This window comes from Lytechinus variegatus, chromosome 6, assembly GCF_018143015.1.
Source record: "Lytechinus variegatus isolate NC3 chromosome 6, Lvar_3.0, whole genome shotgun sequence".
Classification (NCBI taxonomy): domain Eukaryota; kingdom Metazoa; phylum Echinodermata; class Echinoidea; order Temnopleuroida; family Toxopneustidae; genus Lytechinus; species Lytechinus variegatus.
This window is the reverse complement of record NC_054745.1, coordinates 32,217,267-32,239,965: the sequence shown is the minus strand read 5'-3', so window position 1 is coordinate 32,239,965 and position 22,699 is coordinate 32,217,267. Positions and strand designations below refer to the sequence as shown.

General features: G+C 36.7%; 1 protein-coding gene across 1 annotated transcript; it reads left to right on the top strand.

The window, feature by feature from the left end:
* The first annotated feature begins 4,083 nt into the window (after positions 1-4,083).
* Positions 4,084-22,333, top strand: LOC121417717 (uromodulin-like). The gene is made up of 8 exons (XM_041611451.1): positions 4,084-4,220; positions 7,818-7,859; positions 10,391-10,489; positions 12,562-12,737; positions 14,415-14,815; positions 18,968-19,073; positions 19,941-20,118; positions 21,963-22,333. The coding sequence occupies exons 1-8, from the start codon at positions 4,097-4,099 to the stop codon at positions 22,115-22,117; spliced, it is 1,281 nt and encodes a 426-aa protein (XP_041467385.1). The 5' UTR covers positions 4,084-4,096; the 3' UTR covers positions 22,118-22,333.
* Positions 22,334-22,699: the final 366 nt, after the last annotated feature.

The following is a 22,699-nucleotide window of genomic DNA, read 5'->3' as shown; positions in this document are numbered from 1 at the left end:
CTGCCATATCTTGCTACTTCAAAATTGACTCAATACACCATTGCCATTGAAAGACTTGAATCCTTTCCTGTTTGTCCTGTCAAGTACATAATTAAACTTGGTGAAGGATTCAATAACACCTTGAAAATAGGATTCATGTCTTTTGTACGTATACCATTACATAAATTGTTTCACATAATAATTATCAAAGGTACCATAACATAATTTGTTTCACATAATAAAAGAATTTGAATTATTACAAATTCTCCCAATTAATAATGCAAATCCTCTTACTTGGGTTGACAAAAAGTCTCTTTCATTTCTTACTTATGAAGGAAAATTCAAAGGTAAAAGAAGTTTAAATGAAAAAAAAACAATATAATTCAGGTAAATATATAAATTTGTAAATGAAATTTGACAGCATAGTTCAAAATGATGGCAAAGATAATGAAAATATCGAGAGGAAGTCTGCTGATTAGCCAAAAGTCTAATCATCAAATTTCTCATTTCTGCCATATTGGCGTAAGCCTCTTTTTGAACCCCCGACAAAAACAACCCGTGTTCGCTCAAGCATGAACAAAATGTATTTTTTAAATGGCATTTCAAAGATAAGATCTTAGAGCATCTATTAACATCACAATATAGATATAATAATTTGAAACAATTTTTTTATAGACTTCAAAACTGTCCCGTTTTTTTATACGCACTGTATAAGCACTATAAGTGCTAATCTAGCACTTCATTTTATAGAGTGTATCCACTCGTCAATGGAGATGCCTCTCCCCCTCCCTCATTGTCACACAGTGTAATCATATGTGTGAATAGTGTTCAAAATCATGCCAAAATGCTCAAATTCAACAGTGGGACTGTTCACAGCGGCGGTGTTCAAAATCATGCCAAATTGCTCAAATTCAACAGTGGGACTGTTCACAGCGGCGCGTTCGCACTGTCGACTGTGTGAATATGTGATTCACACTGTTGAAATGCACAAATTCAAGAGTGTGAAGGGGATTACACATTGTGTTTCGGACTGTGGACACACTGTGGAACGCTGTGTTCTTCCATTCTAAATTCTCGTTCTCAAACATCTTCGCAGTGCATAATCCCCCTCGTTTCGTAGAAACCAAAGGATTTAAACGGGGAATTGAGTGCTAGGTTTTTCAAAAGACTGGTATAGACCAGTTCGTAGTTACTTCATGGACAATTTTGGTCAAATGTCCTTTCATTTTTTTCATCATGATAGGCAGATTTCAAAGCAAGATATTACGTATGCTTGCCTTACATAGCAGGATGAAGAAATTGAATAGACCAGGTGACTAGAATAGCACACAAATGAACACTTTATGAAGGTATTTGTTGCATAACTTCTTTGAATGCATATCTTAGCATGTTGCACAATGTACTTTGCAAACTGTGAAATACCAGTCGTTCGTGGAAGTATTGTCGTTTTTTATGGATGTAAATGGAAACGACAATTCAAAAGAATATATGAATAATCAAGACATCAAAGGTGGTGCTTATCTCATTAGATTTTAAAACGCCATGTCACTTTATTACAAATGACCTTCTTCTGATCATGCGTAGAATCTTTTGATCATGCGCAGAAAGGAACTACGAACTGGCTTATTGAATGCACGGGCGGAACTCTGTCTCCAAAGGTAGGGGGCCAGGGGCTAAAATAATTGCAAGCAAAAAAAGGTAATCACACTAAATTTAGGGTCATTCCCCCCCCCCCCAAAAAAAAAGGGTTTTCACCCAAAATACATGTATTATTCCGGTTGTGAATAATGTATGATATCCTTCATAAAAGAACAAAAATAGTAGGGGGACATTTTCATTTAAAATGTAAGGTCATTTAGTCTAAAATACATGTATTTCGATTATGAATGATGTATTTTTCTCCATCATAAAAGACCAAAAATAGTAGGGGGACATTTAATAGTGTGCCCCCCTTCTATTTTTGGTAGGGGGTACACGTCCCCCTGCCCCCCCCCCCGGGATTCCCGCCCTATGATTAAATGTAAGTGCAGGAGGTGTTTAAAAATATTCGTAAAGATCGTGCCAGTCATCATGATTTGGGAGCTCCGGTCATCACATCGGGTTACGCGTCCAGTCGAGCAATCGCGTAACCCGACCATAGAGAAAAATGGGCCCCTAGATTTTGCCTGAAATATCCGATCCGGTACTCGACGCTTTGTGAACAGTTCAGTAAAATATTTGAATGTCCGGCGTTCGGGTGTGTTTTGTGAAAGTTGGAACCCAAATATCCAAAGGGTAGGATTAACTGGACTCAACCTTTCGGGAGCAACATCAATGATAACATTAAAGAGAGTAGTAGTAGTAGTAGGAGTAGTAGAAGTAGAAGTAGTAGTAGTAGTAGTAGTAGTAGTAGTAGTAGTAGTAGTAGTAGTAGTAGTAGTAGTAGTAGTAGTAGTAGTAGTAGTAGTAGTAGTAGTAGTAGTAATACACTGTAAAAAATGAAGTGCTAATTTAACACTTAAAGTGCTTGCATAGTGACTTCACTACGAGTGCTGACTTTTTAGTTCAAATTTAGACTAGAAAATCAGCACTCGTAGTGCAGTCACTCTACAAGCACTTTAAGTGTTAAATTAACACTTCAATTTTACAGTGTAATACTAATAATTATTATTACTATTATTGTTATTATTATCATTATGATAATAATATGTAAATAATAACACTAGTGATAATATCCCTCTTTAATTTAACGCTACATCGGGACGAGACGTCTTAAAGCGCTTTACAGAAACCAAATGCATGCACTTTGTCCACTCCCTCTGGATCATTCCAACGAAAGTCCCCAAACTCAATTGCTACACATTGCAAAAATACGGGTGTTAATTTAACACCAGCTCGGTGTCTATACAGGAAAAGATCAGACATATTTTGAAGGATAACACTTTAGGCTAACACCAAACAGGCATTTAAACGACACTAATCAGTTCAAAGGTTTCATTCAGTTCAATTTATTTTTTTCTCAGCATAAAAAGAATGATATATACACAATATGTACAGGAATGACAAATAATATCAGAGAAAATTGGAAACTACAGGAAAGTTTATAAAAACTTGTGAGTAGTAGTTCCCAGTACAAAAAATGCACACACAGCATCAAAAAACACCGGCGAACACACAGGGAGGGTGGGCCGGTAAATGTATGATATTCAAGCAAGGTCTGGAGAAAGGAAACAAATTATTTTGCATATTCATTTCATATACATTCTTTTACTTAGATTTAAATGACGTAATTGTTGTTGAGTACTTAATTCCATCAGGGAGATTATTCCAAATACGTGGGCCATAATGCCTTAATGAATTTAGGACATTTTGTGTTTTAACCTTAGGATAATGAAAATTATTGTTGAGCGAGTATTGTGACAATGAACGGAATTGTTTACTAAAAACATACGGGATATAAAAAGGAATTATGTTATGAATGGTACGATAGATAACATCACATAGGCTATCTGAATTTTATGAATATCATATACATGTATATTAAGGGTATTGAGATTAAAAAAATAATAAAGGTCGTGAGGGAGCTCTGAAAGGGGAGCAAGTTGGTACATATTCTTAGAATTTTCTTTTGCAATTTATAAGTGGGTTCTAATTCCAGCATTCGCCCAAGGAATATGACACTCTGAAAAGGGTTTACCCACACTCAGTAGAGTACCTAGGATTTTCCAAGGGGGGGGGCAAATTCGTCTGCAAAAAATTTCGACAAGCAAATAAAAAAAGGTCTTCAGCAGCATGTAAAGGACATTTCACACCAGAAAAAAAAATGACAAGCAATAAAATGTCTTCGAGTTCATAGGAGGGGTCCACTTGTGGCTCGTCAGGGGGGGCAGGGATACGCCCCTTGCATGGGTTGTGACTCGGGGGGACAGTCTGCCCCCCCCCCCCCCTCCATAATATTTGGTAAAATGGGAACATGCATGTTGGTTTGGTAAAAAAAAAGATTTTTTTGAAATATTTTGTAACTTGTACGCAGTGTTGTGTTGAAATGTCCCAATATGGGGGGGATCCCAGCAAACATGAGCATGTCCCCTATATACCCATACTGGGAAAACTTTACTCAGTGATTTAAGAGTATAATATGTTTCTTTTATTTCATGTTTATTTTCGTTTTTCTTTGTTATTCATTAACAATTTCTCTCTTCTCTACGTAGACTATTTATATTTAGAAGGCCTTTCTCAGGGACCTAGTTTTGGCGATGGAGGTAATTATTTGATTTAATAATATTCAGGCTAAATTGTTTCCCTTTTTTCAAAGGGTTTAGAATGGTTTAAGGTTTTGTATGCTAAGCATATTTTGATTGAATACAAAATTATTCCTGCTGTTATGAAAAAAATGAATCATGTACATCCGAATCGTGCTCCAGCTTTGTGGAATGCACTGGGAGATTTCAAGTTCAGTGTTGTCCTGTTGGTGTTGGTGTTAGGTCAATTTTTACACGAATATAACACAAAACATAAAATGCAGATGGTCCTGAAAAGTCAGTCACTAGGTTTAGAGATGTGAATAGTGTGATCGGGATTAGTTTTCCAAATTCAGAATAGATTTTTGAGCAAGGGGGAATTCATCCAAATTTCAACTACAACACCAATGCAAACACCGGACTTGAACCAATATAGATTCGGTGTTTTAGAATATAACTGTCCTCAAAGGTATCTTAATTTGCTATACATTCATAATTTATATCATTTCTCGTTTAGTCTGTGGCTTATCAAATGCCAGTGGATAAGTCTTCTGACTTTGAAACAGAGGCTCGTGGGTTCGAATCCCAGCCATGGCGTAATTTCCTTCAGCAAGAAATTTATCCACACTGTGCTGCACTCGACCCAGGTGAAGTGAATGGGTACCCGGCAGGATTAATTCCTTGAATGCATGAGCGCTGATAGGCAGCACGAGCTTAAGCCGGGGTAATAATAATAATAACAACGCACCTCGGAATAGAATATTTCTAGATAGATGGCGCTATATAAATGCCTATTATTATTATCATTATTATTAACAATGATCAGATCCTCGAGCTCCAGAGAGTGTAAAAAGCAGCCGCCCGAATTCTCAGTAAACATGGTAAAACTTATGCGCACATAACGCCTGCTCTTAAAGAAATGCACTGATTGCCCGTGGTGGAGCGAATAAAATTCAAGATTTCGTTGCTTATACACATGAAACATTGTTAATGGTTGTGCTCCAATCTATCTCGGAATATGTACCCTCTAGAAATCTACGATCTTAAGAAACAAAGTTTTTGGGACAACTGGTAGGGTCAAAAGCTCATTTGGTGAGAAAAAACATTTGCTAATAGTGCTCCAACTTTGTGGAATGCACCCCCTTCTAGTGGAGCGTTGTGGCCCAGTGAATTAGTCTTCGGACTTTGAAACAGAGGGTCGTGGGTTCGATTCCCAGCCATGGCGTAATTTCCTTCAGCAAGAAATTTATCCACACTTTGCTGCACTCAACCCAGGTGAGATGAATGGGTACCCGGTAGGAAGAAATTCCTTGAATGCTTTGAGCGCCTAGGCAGCCCAGCTAAAGCCGGGGTAATAATAATAGCAGGGCCCGCTGGGAGAACAGTTTTCGGAACTGAAGCGGCTTCCCTGGGTAAATATACCTATATTATTAGGTGGTCTGTCTACGACAGATCACCTCTTGATTTCGTCAGAATTTTCTTTATTTCTTTATTCATAGTACCTATTTTTTGTCGCCAACTTTTCTCGAAATTGGCTGAATCAATTTTGCTGATTTTTTCGTCATATATAGAATCTATCATAGAGACGGCAAAATAAGCTTTTCAAGGTCATATGGTCATGATGACGTCATCTACGCGCCATTTTGTAAAATTCTTCATTTGATCATATCTTCATTATCAATTGTCAAAAATTAACAATATTTACCTGACATTAACTTCATGTCAAGGGTCAAATGTCAATGTCATCAAAGGTCATGTAGAGGTCATGACGCGCGCGTACGCGCGCGTCAAAGGTAAAAAAATCGTCCAAATGACCTATAAATTTTTTTGGGTACGTTTCAGGTCATTTTAAGCATTTCAAAAATTTGCGCGCGCGCACATATGCGCGCGCGTTTCCGCGCGTTACACCTTAACGCAACGCAGAAAAACCGTTTCTTTAATATCATTGCATTGCTAATAAAATTCTGAGTAATTTGATACCTTGATCAACTTTCTACAACCATTAATAACGAAATTAACACCCGTTAAACTTTGCAGCACGTGTGCGCGCGAGCTCTCACTATAGGCCATATATGGGCAAAAACATGCCTATTGTAAATTCACTGTAGCTCTTTAAAAAGTCCGTTGACCCCCAATTTTTTTTCATATATCGATAGAGTATTAATTGTAAATTTGATTTCATGTCACCATTGTCCCTAAATTATATCGTGACGTCATCAAATAGGCGCCCAAACTAAAAATTTCATTTTTTTCAAAAATGACGTCATCAAATTTATGCAAATTTGGCTGTAACTTCTCGAATATAGATCATTTTTCGCCCAGATTTCTATATGTTGTAGTTTAGAATGTACTCTTTCTCCTCAGTTAAGATGATTATTCGTTTTGAGAAACGCATCATTGCGTAAAACAGCGATGAAAAGAGGCATGTCATTTTTCCTCATTTTGCGTGTAATCTCTATGGGACATGACTTTTTCCCAAAACTAGATTCGACATTCCTCTATTTCGTGAGCCATATCTCCATTTTTTCTTGTCAGCTTTCCTTGAGCTTTTAACATGTTGTAGCTGAGATTCTGGGCTATCGGAAGTGTGCCCTCCATTTTTTGATCAGATGCCGGGATCATGCCCGTATTTCACTTGCAAAATTAGAATTGTAATTTTCAAAATTGCTTACGTGTAATCTCTATGGGGAATATCGTGGCTCAATGGATAACGCATTTGACTTGCTTTCTCGAGGGCGGAGGTTCGATTCCTGGGGTAGAAAAGATGATTTTTTTTTTCATTTTTTTTTTCTTTTTGCCACCTCTTACATGATCCTTTATGATAATTAAAAGGTATGAAAGTTAAAATTTAGCAAGATAAAACAGATTATAATTGTTTTTTTCATATCACATGTATTTTGTGTGTAATCTCTATGGGACATGACTTTTTCTCAAAACTAGATTCGACATTCCTCTATTTCGTGAGCCATATCTCCATTTCTTCTGGTCAGTTTTGCCGGAGCTTTTAATATGTTATAGCTGAGATTCTGGGCTTTCGGTAATGTGCCCTTCACTTTTTGATCAGATGCCGGGATCATGCCCGTTTTTCACTTGCAATATTGGAATTGTAATTCTCAAAATTGCTTACGTGTAAAGTCTATGGGAAACATTAATAATCACATTGAGCAATGGTCAAAATTTATTCTTAGGATGTCTAGAATCAAGATTATCAATCATATCTAAATTATTCATTTTATACATTAGCCGACTCTGAATGAAAAATCATGACAGACCACCTAATTCGTCCGCATGACGAATTAAATTCTAGTTATTATTATTCTACAATACGCAATGCCAAGAGTCATTCAAAGCAAACCTTGACATGTACTATATTAGACTGCATGTAGTCTACACTCTAAATAAGGTTTACCCAATATTGGGTAAAATGGGAACATGCATGTTGGTTGGGTAAATTTTACGCAATTTTCGTTGAAATGGCCCAATATGGGGTAATACCCAGCAAACAAGCATGTTCCCTTTTTACCCAATACTGGAAAAATTTTACTCCGTGTTCTTAGGGTGTAATATGTTTATTTTCGTTTTTCTTTGTCATTCATGAAATTTCTCTTTTCTACGTAGAAAATTATGATCCAGATTCCGGATCTGGTTCCGGCGATGGAGGTAATTATTTGATAATTAATAATATTGAGTGTTTAGAAGGAATTTGCGGCTTAGTATGCTAAGCATAATTTGATTGAATACAACATTATTCGTGCTGTTATGAAAACAAAAAATAATCACTGTGCACCAGAATCGTGCTCTAACATTGCCGAACGCACTTGGTGATTTCAAGTTCAGTGTTGACCTGTTGGTGTTGGTGTTAGGTTAACTTTTTACACGAGTATAACACCAAACATAAAATCGTCCTGAAAAGACGCTTATTAGTTTTTGGGATGTCAATGATCATGATAATGTGATCTGGATCAGTTTCACAAGCTCAGGACAGATTTTGGAGCTAGGGGAATCAATCCAAAGTTCACCACCAACACCGGACTTGAAATCACCCACTCTCTCCAACAATACGCGATGCCAAGTCTATAAAGTGTCATGAAAAGTCAACCTTAAGACATATCTATCATCATCATTATATTCTAAATACCCCCCCCCCCCATTTTTTGTTATAATCTCTGCCCCTCTGAATAGGAACTAGATAGAAGTCACACTCCAAATGATATATCGTTAAGTGGTTTATGGGGCACCATGTGTAAATTCATGAGAAGGACTGAGATAAAGTGTATAGAATGAAGTGGAGACTCTACCGTATGGGCACTAAAATTCAACTCGACATAATTCAAAGATTTTGACATATTTCCGAAAATATTTAGAAATAGGGAATTTATCTCAATTTCATACCTTTGTTATTTCCAGGGTAATCTGTTGTCGGTATTTTCTTTATCAATATGTCGACTGTATGCGCGGCGGATCGAATTATGCGGCGATGGCCTTTTGCACTGAATAGCACTAGTATTCAACCTAGTGAGGATAGATAGCAAATTTAAAGTCTCTGGCTTTGATTAATAGACCAGTTCGTAGTTACTTCATGGGCAATTTTGATCATATGACCTTTCATTTCTTTCATCATGATAGGCAGATTTCAAAGCAAGATATTACGTAAGCTTGCCTTACATAGCAGGATGAAGAAATTGAATATACGAGGTGACTAGAATAGCACACAAATGAACACTTGATGAAGGTATTTGTTGCATTCCTACTTTGAATGCATATCTTAGCATGTTGCACAATGTACTTGACAAACTGTGAAATACCAGTCGTTCGTGGAAGCATTGTTGTTTTTTGTGGATGTAAATGAAAAAAGAATTATTCAAAAGAATATATGAATAATCACGACATCAAAGTTGGTGCTTATCTCATTAGATTTTAAAGCACCATGTCACTTTAGTACAAATGACCTTCTTCTGATCATGCGTAGAATATGTTGATCATGCGCAGAAAGGAACTACGAACTGGCTTATTCCCTGCTTGGTCTCATCTCAAATGGTCTAGTCCATAGTCGGATGGGACAAAGGCAAGTCGAGAGACAGGGCCATCTGTAATCGTTAGGTTGAATACTAGTACCCACGGATTGAATACTAGTGCCGAAAACCATCGGCGTATAATTCGATCGCCCGCGCACACAGTCGACTGGTTGAAGAAAAAAAATATGGAAAAAGAATAACCAGCATTTGCGCTTGGAAATAAGATGGGTCTAAAATTCAGATAAATTTTATGTTTCTATATATTTGAGGAAACTCTTCAAACGGGTTGAATACTAGTGCCCTTACGGTACTATAAAACTCTTCCCTGATTGTTCATACCACCATACAAACCTGCAAACATCATCTTCTTTGATATATTAAACATATTGTTTTAGTGCTAAATTAGCCAGACTTTTTAAAGTTTACTTAAATGTTTTTCTTCGAATTTTCCTTGCTCCCTTCCTTATTCCATAATGCATTTGTATATTAGCCAGACTTTTTAATTTTTTTTCGAATTTTCTTTATTCCCCTCCATATTCCATGATTTAATTTGTATTACAATTGTATTTTCACTTAATTATATCTTAATTTCAATTCATTTTTTGTTTTGTACGTTTCTGAGGACTATTAAAAAAACATCTACATGTGCCTTTTATGATCCTCCCACAATAAGTATTTGTTACTTAACCTTGATAGTGAAATGATATGATTCACTCAAGAGAATGAGATCTTAAATAAATATTGAAACGTTGGAGGAGCGAAAACATTTTCTTAATATTGTACAATGCAAAAACTCCGGTGTTGATTTAACACCAGCCCGGAATCTATTTATGTCCACACGCGAAACGTGTTAAACAAACCGGTTTTTGGTATCAGTCTAACACAAGATAGGTGTTTATACAACACCAATCTGTAATGAAACAGCATCGGTTTGATTCCAAACTGGTGTTGTTTCAATGCTTCTCTGGTGTGGACATAGATAGATTCCGGGCTGGTGTTGAATTAACACCGGAGTTTTTGCAGTGTACATTGTTGGATTAAGCTTTATGCAACGTTGGATGTCACTCCTCCAACCTTTAAAATTTTGATTTTACATTTCATTTTTAGAAATTAAACAATTTTATCTATTAAATTTCTATTGAAATGAAATCTTTTTACTATTCACAAACTACCCAGCTTTTTGCCCTAACCCCTGTCTCAACGGAGGTACATGTGTGGGGACTGGCTATTGCCATTGCCCTTTAGGATTTGCAGGCGACAGCTGTGAGGAGAAAAGTAAGTCTGTTTTTGTTTACTTCTTTATCTGAAATACATGTAGCATATCCTTCTTAGTTTAAGGGTAAGTCTACCTCAATAAAGAGTTGATATGAGAAATGCTAAACTATCAACAGGTTGACAATTTCGTCAAAATCGGATGTAAATGCTACAGACAATGACGCTTCATAGTTTTAATTAACTTCACAAAACAGTTATGTGCATATCCTTGTCGGTATGAACATGGATGGGGGGGGGGGGTCTGATGACGTTGCCTTCTAAATATCAATTTGGCATTTTATGATATAAGTTTTATGTATTTTTTTTTCTAAGACAGTGTTGAACTGTCACTATACAGCCTTTTTTATTCCTAAAGCCTTTCCGTTTTCGTCGAATCTGCGAAGAAATAAAATATCTTATGTTTCATTCAATAAAATGCAAAAGAAATAGTGATAGGTCGCAGTAGTGTGACATGTAAGGACAATTCCATAAAAAATGATACCCAAGGGTTAACAAAATTAAAATGGAGCTTCATATTTGTTTTTACCTGTGACTCTATTACAGGGCCACATGGCCTTATTTTAGTTTCCCTTTTTTCATTTTCAAATAATATTAGCATGTATTAATCTTTCTTGTTTTCATTGAAAGGCATTTTGTAAACACTTTAGATGTATTTTACTTTTATGAATGTATATCATTGCATGTATTTGATTTGCATTGTAATGAAATGTTTCATAATTCTACTGTTAATTATTATCATTTTTTGTATTATTGTTAGATAAATAGTTCAATGCTTTATCAATGAAAATCAACCGTAACTGCGCCTCTTATTATTCTTTAGTAGTTGTAGTAGTAGTAGTTCTATTATTCTTAGTAGTAGTAGTAGTAGTAGTAGTATAATCATTGTTATCATCATGATTATCAACATCATTATCTCCTTTATTACCATTATCATTATAATCACCATCTTCATTATCGTCGTCGTCATCCGGACTTTTCGCAGGACGACGGGAACAGACCTCTACGACGCTAGTTGATTTTGGTAGAGACTGGTAGGGCCTGTCGTAAAGGACTATCCTCTGATGCAAATTGTGCGACATGCTATTTTTTTTACCTTTCGCATCCATAACGGAAACGTTCAGTAGGCGGTTCGTGTGCAAAATTCTTGATGTTACTATGGTAACAGCGACATGAACAGTTTATCTCGAGTTTTCAGAGCCACATTTGGTTCCTCCTCGCACTCGAGGTAGCAGGGGAAGCAACAGCCAATCAGCGCGCCTATACCTAAAAACAGATGTGGTCACTGCAATGCAGATTTACCATCTAAACATTAGTAACAAAAAAAATCAACGGCGATGTCGACAAGTTGATTATACTGTGCACATTAAAGCTACGGAATCAACGATTAAGTCTAAAAACTGCAAAAGTACGAGTACCTGCATTATGTGTACAAAGGAGCATGTGCTCGTGATATTCTTTGTGTACATTACACGTCTCACCATGCCAATAGATACAACATGTACAAAGCTATTCTGCATGTGGCTCCAGAATTGTGCACACGAACCGCAGATTGAATGTTCGCGTTGTCGAGGCGAAATAGTGCATATTAAACCCGGCGCACACTATGCGATTCGTTGCGATACGAATTTCAACTGAGAAATCGCTATAACATTTGAAGTGCGCATTCCAGCAAATAAAGTCTTACCGACCAGAGTTCAGAATAATGGTAAGAACTAGTGAATTGGAAATTCACTATAGTTCGAGTCTCTCAGTCGGAATAAAAGCAAATTCAATTTCAAATCGTAATGACGTCATCATCGGCTGCGACCTGAAGCCGATTAGGATTTTACTCCGACCACAGGGCTTGCCGTGTAGCAAAATAATGATTTTACTATTCCTAGCATAATGACGAACTTGAAATTAAATGATTTTAATTTAATATTGAATCTTCACATTTCATGCAAAATGCGATTTATAAAAAAAAAATCGCGTCTCGGATCGCATGGTGTGCGCTTGGTTTCATGGGAAATCGGCGGCATTCGGATCAAAATGAAACGCAATTATTGTTTTTTTTTCTGTTCTTGTCTTTTCAGTTACATCCGTCACGTGTAGTAGCGACTCAATGACCGTCGTCATAAAGAAATATAAAACAAATGATACTTTCCCGGAAGATGTCCATTTTCGTGACCATTCCTGCCCATATATCAGCAGTGGTCCTACTAATGTGACATTTTTTACGAAGTATAATGAGTGTGGTACAATCAGAACGGTAAATTCTTTTTTCCTCTTTTAAGTCAGAGATCGGGGGGGGGGGGGTGTAATGATAAAAAATAAGGGGGCGGATATGGTGTATGGATCAAAAGCTATTGAAAATGCGAGTGAGCTCTTAAAAATATTACCTTGTAAAACAAAAAAAGAATAGAATTTTTGGATAGATTTTAGACGTAATATTCAGATAATCAGATAGTACTTCACTATTTTCTTTCATTTTGTTTGTTTCTCTCCCGTAGTTCTTGGCCATTGAACCTTTTTTTAGGGGGGGGGTGATGACTCCCAAGCCCCCATTTGAACTTTAGTGGTTGTTGTGAGGAGGGGGGGGGGGGGCTCAAGAATAAATGACCAGTATTTCCGAATGGCGTTTAACTTAGACCCCCTCCCCCATCAACTTATGAGACGCCAAGGGTAAAGCCATGTATTATGTTACAAATAAATAATTTTATAACAAAAACACCCTGCAATTTTTTTGTAACCAAATCATTCCTGTCAATTGCTATTGGTACAAAATCATTCCCGTCGATTGACTAAGTAACAAAATGATTCCTGTCATCTGATTTTGTAACAAAAAAAATTCTGTCGATAGATACTTTCTAACAAAATAATTACTGTCGTTTTATTTTATAACAAAATCATTGCCGTCAATCTATTTTGTAAAAAATCATTGCTGTTGTTTTATTTTGTAACAAAGTAAGAATTGCAGGGTGTTTTTGTTACAAACTCTTTGAATGATGTTATAGAAAACGTGGCTTTACACTTGGCACCCATTTAGACTGCGAAATAATTTTCGAAACTTATGCAATGCCATATATATTAACAAAATATTACGAGTTATGGTAATTATCACTACTAGTAGTATTAGTATCTTTACTATGTGACCAGCTACCCCTAAAACAAACAATAAGTTTTCAGGGAAGTTTCTTTGTGAATATCGGAAATGTTTAATCATTTTTTTCTTATCAAAAGTTATTAATAATTTTATCGTTATTATCGTTATCATTACAATTATTATCCAAATTACTTTCCACTTTTTGTTGTCGCTTCTTCACTCGATTTTGGTATATTATTTTGTAGATTTTTTTTATTTTGTTTTCCATCCGTCTCTTGTATATAGATTATGTTAATTAGTATTGGAACTAAGTTTAGGGACTTGCTTTTTTTTACAAGCTCTGCTTTTCTTGGAAAGTCCCTCCGTTCAGATAATTTTATCTTCAATATTTGTTATGAAATGTTATAGAACTGTATGTGTTATTTTGAGTATGTATTATTTTGAACATGTATTTACACTGTACTTTTATTATATCATTTGTTTGAACGGAAATAAATAAATCTAAATCAAAAGTTATAAAATAATTTCGTCTGCAACAATTTACATGCTGATAGATATTGAAGAGGCTTAATCATTAACAAAAATAGCATTTGTAAAAATTTTAGGTATTAAAACAATTAGAAATGACCCGTTGACTTCTTCGGAATGACCTTCATGCGTTCAATCCTTGAACGTACGGATTGATTATAACTATTGTCTAAAATAAAATCTTACCCCAAAGCAATTTGATTGTTGTTGTTTTTGTACAGTTGTGTTTTTATGTCACATGTTTGCATTCTTTTTAAAACATTTTTGTTTTTGCCTTTCACGGCAACTTCTCCATCCCCCCCCCCCGCCCCTTAGGAAAATGAAACGGACATAACATTCTCGAATGTTATCACTTATTACAAGCCAGAGCCTATACCTGGCACTGAAATCACCCGCCAATATCAGAAGCAGCTTGAGGTTTCGTGCTCTCTTGACAAGACCTCGCAAGTGGACCGATCTTTCAAACCTACGCTTGGTGAAATTAAGTTTACCGATAAGGGATCCGGTCACTTCCGCCTGGACATCGCAAGGTTCATGAACGAGTCCTTTGATGAGCCCGCGTATGGCAACGCTGAGGTCTGGCAAAGCCAGGCGCTCTACTTCGGAGTCCACCTTAAATCGTCGGTAGAAGAAGTTGGTATGTTTATCGAAAGATGCTGGGCGACCGCCGGCCCAGACAGTGACTCCACTCTACGACATGATCTGTTTACTGACAGGTTAGTATACCGTTTTAATTGTTCAGCTAGGATATTAGTGTAAATCGTATCCTGGCCGTGAACACGGCCCTCTCCCTTTGGAGATAGCAAGATTAAAAAGACAGACCCCCATTTCCGGGCGAAATAGAATAAAATGCTGAGAAAGAAAAGACCCCCTCTAAAACAACTGCATTATTGACCAGGTGGGTGTTTCATTAAAGATGTGAGCACTGACTAAATTGTCAGTACTGCCAATTACAGTGATATCCTTGGTTTTGATTGGCTGAAAGGCACTGGCTCTGACTGTTACTACGGTAACTGTCGGAGAAAGACAACTTGTCAGTGCTGACAACTTTCATGAAATGGTCCCCTGGTCTGCTCTTGACAGGCTTTTAGCTGGACTTTAATTTATATAACTTCATATCATTTTAATTGATGTGATTTTTAACAATGTGCAAAATTCACAGTTATGCTCTATGTAAGGTTATTAATCGTCTATTCATAGAGGGACATCCAGGGTATTTTCATGGGGATTGGGGGAGATTGGGGTGAAAAATTTGATTCCGTCATTTTAGCTCTCAATAATATAATAGGGGGAATTATAGAGTTAGATATCAAGATCTCTTTTTTTACTGCTACCACTTCTCTGCCTATCCCCCCCACATCTATCTTTTCTTAACTGCATCCTGGTAGGGTAGGTTTGACCTATCGACCTGCCCCTTCACAGGGCGCCTTCCCAGGTGTTTGTTACTACTGCACACCTTACGATTGGTCTGCGACCCGATCTCAGAATAAAATGTAGAATTCTATGCTAATATTGAGACATTGAAAATCTTACTGTGATATGTTCCAAATCATCATATAAATACCTATGTTCACATCTGTGACTATGAGCTATGCTATCACCCTTATTAAAAGGGTGATAAAAAGGAATCAAAATTCAATCAATTTCTTGTCATAATGACGTCATACACGATTGGCTACGATTTGAATCTAATTTGGCCTTTACTCAAAAATAAAGGTTTGCAATCATCCAAAATTGCTACTTTGGTATTCCTTCAGATAACTTACCCCTCAAATTGGAAAAAAAGACTTTTCATGAACAAAATACGATTTGTTCCAAAATCGAAATCGTGGAGCAGTCGTAATGTGTGTGGTGGCCTTAATACGTTTCTACCGATTCGTACAGACTATTATTGTTATCAATGAATATTCGGTCGTGTTTCAAAAGTTAATTTCACTCTCAGGACAAAGTGTCTCGACAAAAGTGCTAAAATGACGATTCCGCCAGTTTGTTGGTTTTGTTTTACAAACACTACATAATTATATCTAAATGCAATATCACCCTCATGTTGAATTGTTTATTATTTTGGTTACACTTCGTAATTCCAAAGGTTCGTAATTCCGAAACACGTAGATTGCCTATACCTCGATGTTCGTTAATCCGAAAACGTAAAAGGGTTCGTTAATCCGAACATTTGTGGCTTTATTCCGAAGGTTCGTTATTCCCAAGGTTTGATAATCCGAAAACGAAATAAGGTTCGATGTTTCGAAGGTTCGTTAGTCCGAAAATGAAATAAGGTTCGTTAATCCAAAAACGAAATAAGGTTCGTTGTTCCCAAGGTTCGTTAGTCCGAAAACGAAATAAGGTTTGTTAATCATTACGTTTTCGGACTAACGAACCATCGGAATTACGAACCTCATTTCGTTTTCGGATAAACGAACCTTCGGAATTACGAACCTCACTTTGTTTCCGGATTAACGAACCTTCGGAAATACGAACCTTCAGAATATCCGAACCTTCGGAATAACGAAGCTTCAGAATTACGAATGTCTGCGATTATTTCATTATCGATTGTCATGGGGTTAATTATTATCAATATAAAGTCATCAATATTTTATTCATATTGCTTCCATTGCTGTAGATATAATATAACTGTTCTGTTATTCTCAGTTTATTCAGTCAAAACAGAATTGTGACATCTAAATCCCCGTCTCTCCCTCACCCTATTTCACTTCATTTGAATTCCCCATTTGTATCCGCCTGATCTCCTAATGTCCACTATTGTATATCAAACAGTGGCGTACCGTGGATGGGGGGGGGGGCACCGGCAAGATTTTGACTCCCGAAGTGGGCGCGTGAAGCGCGCTCAATTACCATAAACTAACATAATAGGGACCTATTAAAGTGATTGGTTAACACTGGTTTGACTTTTAAAAAATCTGAGCTAGATTAAGGTCACACTTGTCACCTGTGTCTGTGATATGTTACAAAAATGAAGCCCAAACAAAATTGCGTTCGGAAAAAAAAAATTATTCAGTGTTTCAAAAATTGAAGTATAAAGTGACCGGAAACACCATCTTAATTTCATTCCATACACTTATGTGTACTATTTAGGCGTCTATAAGACGCCTATTTACAAAATCTGGGTTCGCCTTGTAGTTTTAGCTTTTCATTCTCAATAATGGTTGTTTTCAGTGTTTATTAGTTCTAATACATGCGCTTGTACACATGCTTCATCTTGGTTTGAGATTTTTTTAAATATGCTGCTTACAAAGTTAAACAATACCTTTAAGGACTGTGAAATTAAACGGATATGTATATTTCTAATCATATAAAGCGAGAGCCTAAAAGTCCTGATATTCAGTTATAAAAGAGATATTATAAGCATATTTTTGTAGTCATGTTATATATCTTTCTCACTAAACAAACAATGCGTTGTTGTATTGACCCCAAACAGGGACATTTTAATAACTATGTTTAGTAATTCATGAAGAGCCTACATATATCACCATAGACATCTAATGCGAGCGCCAAGCGCTTGCTGATTTTGTTTGAATTTCACTTCATTTAGTCATTGTAATAATGAAAATTATGTGTATCCCACTAATCAAATATTGTGAAGCGCGAGCTGGACATTTTTGAAATTCAGACCTGAAGAGGGGTATTCTAAGGCTTGTTGGAATTCAGTACGACCATACGTATTTCACTAACCAAACCATGCGAGCGCGAAGCGCGAGCTGAAAATAATATCAATATATTATTATATTAAATATTCAGATGACCAGGAAAAGCAACATTTTAAGGACTGTTTTTAAAACTTCATGAAGAGTAGATATATCTCACCAATCCACTAAGCACGGACAGGAAATGTTTGAAATCCAGACCTTAAAAGAGGTTAATTACTTTTAGAAGTCATGAAAATGAAATACATTTCACTGCATAAATTATAAAACAAAAGTATATTTGGTGTATATTGACTTGAAAACGGCATGTTTCAGTACAGTAGGATCATATATTGAATTAAAGAGACAATACAATTGTGGAGCGTTGTGGCCCAGTGGATTAGTCTTCTGACTTTGAAACAGAAGGTCCTGGGTTCGAATCCTAGCCATGGCGTAATTTCAAGAAATTTATCCACATTGTGCTGCATTCAACCCAGGTGAGGTGAATGGGTACCCGGTGGTTGTTTCATAAAGCTGTTCGTATTAAAGTTAAAAGCGACTTTAAGAACGACTGGTGATCCTTTCTTGTGGAAAATGATATATTCATTGGCGATGGTTAAGCTTAAAGTCGCTCTTAACTTACGAAGATCTTTATGAAACGGCTCCCTGGTAGGAATTTATTCCTTGAAATGCGTGTGCGCTGAAATCTACAGCTGGGGTAATGGTATCCAAGTCCTTTGGAAGCGCATAGAGACATTATTCATATTGTGATATGCGTTATACAAGAACTGTATATTATTATTATTATTACGAGCACCAAGAATGATGAACAGAAACAAAAATTATAAGCACAGTATGTTTTGTAAAATTGTGAAAAATATACATCTTATGTTATATGACATAACATATATAAACAATAATATAATTTCTTCTTCCCCGCTACCATGACTACGTTTTTTTTCTTTCCCCCTCTCTTTCTCCCGTTTCTTTTTTTGCCAGCCGATTGCCCCCGTAACTTGGGGGGGGGGGCGAGGTCTCGCCTCTGATAATGTGATATTAAATATATGTTATAATATGTATTTCATTATGTTCTTTTAATGCCCGTATAGTGATGGTGAGCAGCTGTTGCCGATCGTGCTTTTCCATAAAAACATAAATAAATAGTAAATTAATAGTAAATGAAAAAATAATAATAATAAAACATAACACTTGTTTTACATTCAATAGATGCCCTTCCGATGTTGATGAGACGGTTCAAGTCTTTTTTCCGAACAAAACGGATCGAGAAGGATTTAAGTTTGACGCATTTGCCTTTGTCGGAGATCATGATATGGTAATTGAAGTATAATTGAAGATATTCTTTATTCGGAAGCGAATAAAATTCAAAATACTTCTTCTCACTCGGAAAGTTTTAAATGGTATGGCACCGAAATATTTACAAGACCTTGTCATGCCTAGAAAACCAGCTCGTTGCTTGAGATCATTGCACCCCCTTCTCCAGACTCTCAAAACAAGTATTTCCCATGGTGAGCGAGCAAATGAGCATGATGAAAGGCCTTAGTCAGGGACAACGTTGGTCAGTTGTTCATACCTTTATTCGACTTAACTGCTTTAAGGACGCTGAATGCGCAGCCGACAATGACCTGCGTATTGAAAGCAAGAGCTATTTTTTAGGGGGGGGGGTTAATATCCAACTGCATTTTGATAGAAGTTTCTATCAGGGCCTGTGCCTGCAGACTACATGGAGTCACCCCCCCCCCCATTTCATGATCATTGCCCTCCCCACCCCCCCTCCCACGATATTCTAAAAACTGAAGAAAACAAATGTATAAAGTACTACAAAAACAGCATTTTAACTCCTCAAACTTTTCTCATCTAGTCACGGTTAGCTCTCTACCATATTTTTCACTATAATACATAATCTTTGAGGTCATTATATAGAATTCAAGATTTCGCTCGCGCTTCGCGCTCGCGGTGGTTGTTAATTGAGAGAAATAAATGATAACATGGGGCTTAAAATTCAGTTTTCAAGCTCCCTTACTTTCGATTTTTTTTTGTCGAAAAAATTTTACGAGTCCCCCCCCCGCATTAGACTTTTTATGTGAGGTCATGCCCTCCCCGAATGGTCCTAGCTCAATCCCTTATTGCTACATCATTGATTATAACTTTCAAGTCACTCTAGTATCTATTCATCTTACAGGTGTACGTACATTGTGAAGTGAAGGTTTGTATGAATGACGAGGCCAATTTGTATCGAGAGTGCTCCTACACTCTTGCTTTGGGACGCAAACGTCGATCTTCTTCCTTCATTTCCACTCAAACGATCAGTAGTGCGCCGATTCGAGTCCGCCGCTCAACCAACGATATGGCTACTCGTGGTAAGAAAAACACTTGCTTAAATCCGGACACAAATAAACCACTTCTTGTCGAAAAGGAGGGGGGGGGGGACTTGTACGAACAAGTCGACCCCCCCCCCCTTCACAAACAAATGTTTCTCGAGAAAAAAAAATCATGTCGTACGCATATTCAGGCTTCAGTTTAAACAGCAAAAGTCCATTCTTCCTTTATCCGGACGAACGTGATGTTTTCATGATTAGAGAAATAAACCTTGAACCTCAAGGTTTGAGGTTCAAGGTTTCTTCATATTAACATTTCACATTCGCAAATATCAACAACTCGATACAAACAGTAAAAGGTAATACAGATTTTGATAGGTAAGCATAACGAAATATCCTCGTTAGTCCCTCGCAAGATATGAAATGTATCCATAATTAAATAACAATAAAGGAAAATAATAGTAGAAAAGTATTATTATAATTGGTACTTAAATATCAGGGGCTGCGGAAGCGGGGGGGGGGGTGTGGGGGCTGAGAGGGGGCTTCACCCAACTTTTTTTAATAAACCGTGTACAAAAACGTAAAAATGACCATAATTTGTGATGTTTTGCATGGTCAGCCCCCCCCCCCCTTGAAAACCCTTCCGCGGCCCCTGAATATTGACAAAAAAATAGAATATAAGAGATGTAGATATGAGGGAGTCAAAGGTAAAAGCAAAGCTTGTTGGGTGAACGCTCCCATGAATAAGATATGTAGTGAGAGTCTCATAAAAATATCAATGTCAGTACTTTGTGCGGTGTATATTCATGAGCACGCTTCGTAACGCGTGCAAAAATCATTTTACCTGTTTGACACTTGTCTGTGAAAATTCAGTTTACTGTCTGGAGCAGCCGGGATTAGAACCGTCATCCTTGACTGTATATTTATTATTATTATTATTACTTATTATTTCTACTGCGCTTTTCCCATTAGGCCCAAAGCGCTTACAATGAATTAATTAAATGTAATATTAAAAACTACAAAGTAAGAAAGAGGTGAGTTTTTAATGACTTTTTGAAAATTGCTAATGTTGGAGACTGTCTAATTATTAGTGACAGGTCGTTCCAGGATTTAGAAGCCGACACCGTAAACGATCTGTCACCAGCTAAGGTACGACTTAATGAATATTTACAACGCGCCTTTCCCACATGGCCCAAAGCGCTGACAATTTAAGTAGACTTATTCATACAAACAAAAAATCAGAATGACATATTAAATAAAGGCAGTTGCTTAGGGCAAACAAGCTTTAAGGGACCAGTGTAAATTATATAAGGTTCAGGAAATGTGTCACGGCGGACTTCAAAAATAAGACGGGCAGCCCAACACTCTTAAAACAAATCAGTCAAATTGACTAGACCAGTAGTCAGCTGGGAGCAACTGATATGGCAATCACTGATATTCACATTTCTGACATATATTCTAGTCAGAAATAACTCTTTTCTAGTACAGTATGACTAGAAAATAGTCAAATATGACTAGAATAACAGGTGCACCCAACTGACTCTATTAACTAGTCATTTTGACTGATTCGTTTCTAGAGTGAATGCTGCAGGTGCTGGAGACGATTGATGTGAAGCAATTATGAAGCAAACATGGCGAAGCAAATTCGTTTTTTGCATGATTCTTCATGTGGTCGGTAGTATTCGACGGAATAAACCTAGCTGCCCTGACGCTGGGAAGAAAATGTCGAAGGAAAACCAAAAGTAATTACTTCGGAAGCATAGAACAAACAAGAGCGTTGGAAAGCATCAAACATACATCGCCTGCCTTTTCAACAGTGAAATAGTTTAAGTTATATTAACAATATTAATTGAGTATGCCATCATATTCTCATTCGTATACCATAGACCTGCCTGTCTACAATTCTTTTGGGATGTTCCTCATTGGAATGGTCGCAACCGTGGCTGCCGTAGCAACCCTGATGGGTGTGGTCAAGCTAATCCGTCGTCCAACCGGCATCAGCTACAAGCCAGTCCCAACTGCATCCATGGAAAGGATTTAGACATGTTAGAAGCGATTTGAATGAGCAGATCTCATATTCGGAATGACGTCATGTGGATTAGCGCGCTTCTTGACCTCATGGTGCGCAATGTCAAGGGTCAATTGTTAACATTTTAAATGTTCCTTCAATGAAATAAGAAAAGTTCAAAACTTTCTAACGCTCGAAACAACAAATAAAAAAAAACCGATTGAAAAAAAAAATCCGCTGATGTCATTCTCCTTATACTCTGCCATCATAAACAAGCACGGAAATTCTTCTTACTTATAAGAAGAGCCATAAAATAACACATATAATTCAACTATATTTATTTTAGTATTTCTTCTTATTTTGAATTTACAGTTGGTGAAAGACTTTTTTCATTCTGTTTTAATATACGGAACACTAAGTAAGTAATAAAATCATTGAAAGAATTCTTATTTCAAAAATAGTCGTACCATTTTCATATTCAGAGGTTTACCCTCATGATAATCAAGACAATTTGATGCTCCTGGACTAAACCATTACGGAATATAATGATTAGAAAAAAATAAAAAAACTATAAAAATAGCTCAAATCATTATTTTATAAAGCACTCTACCACAT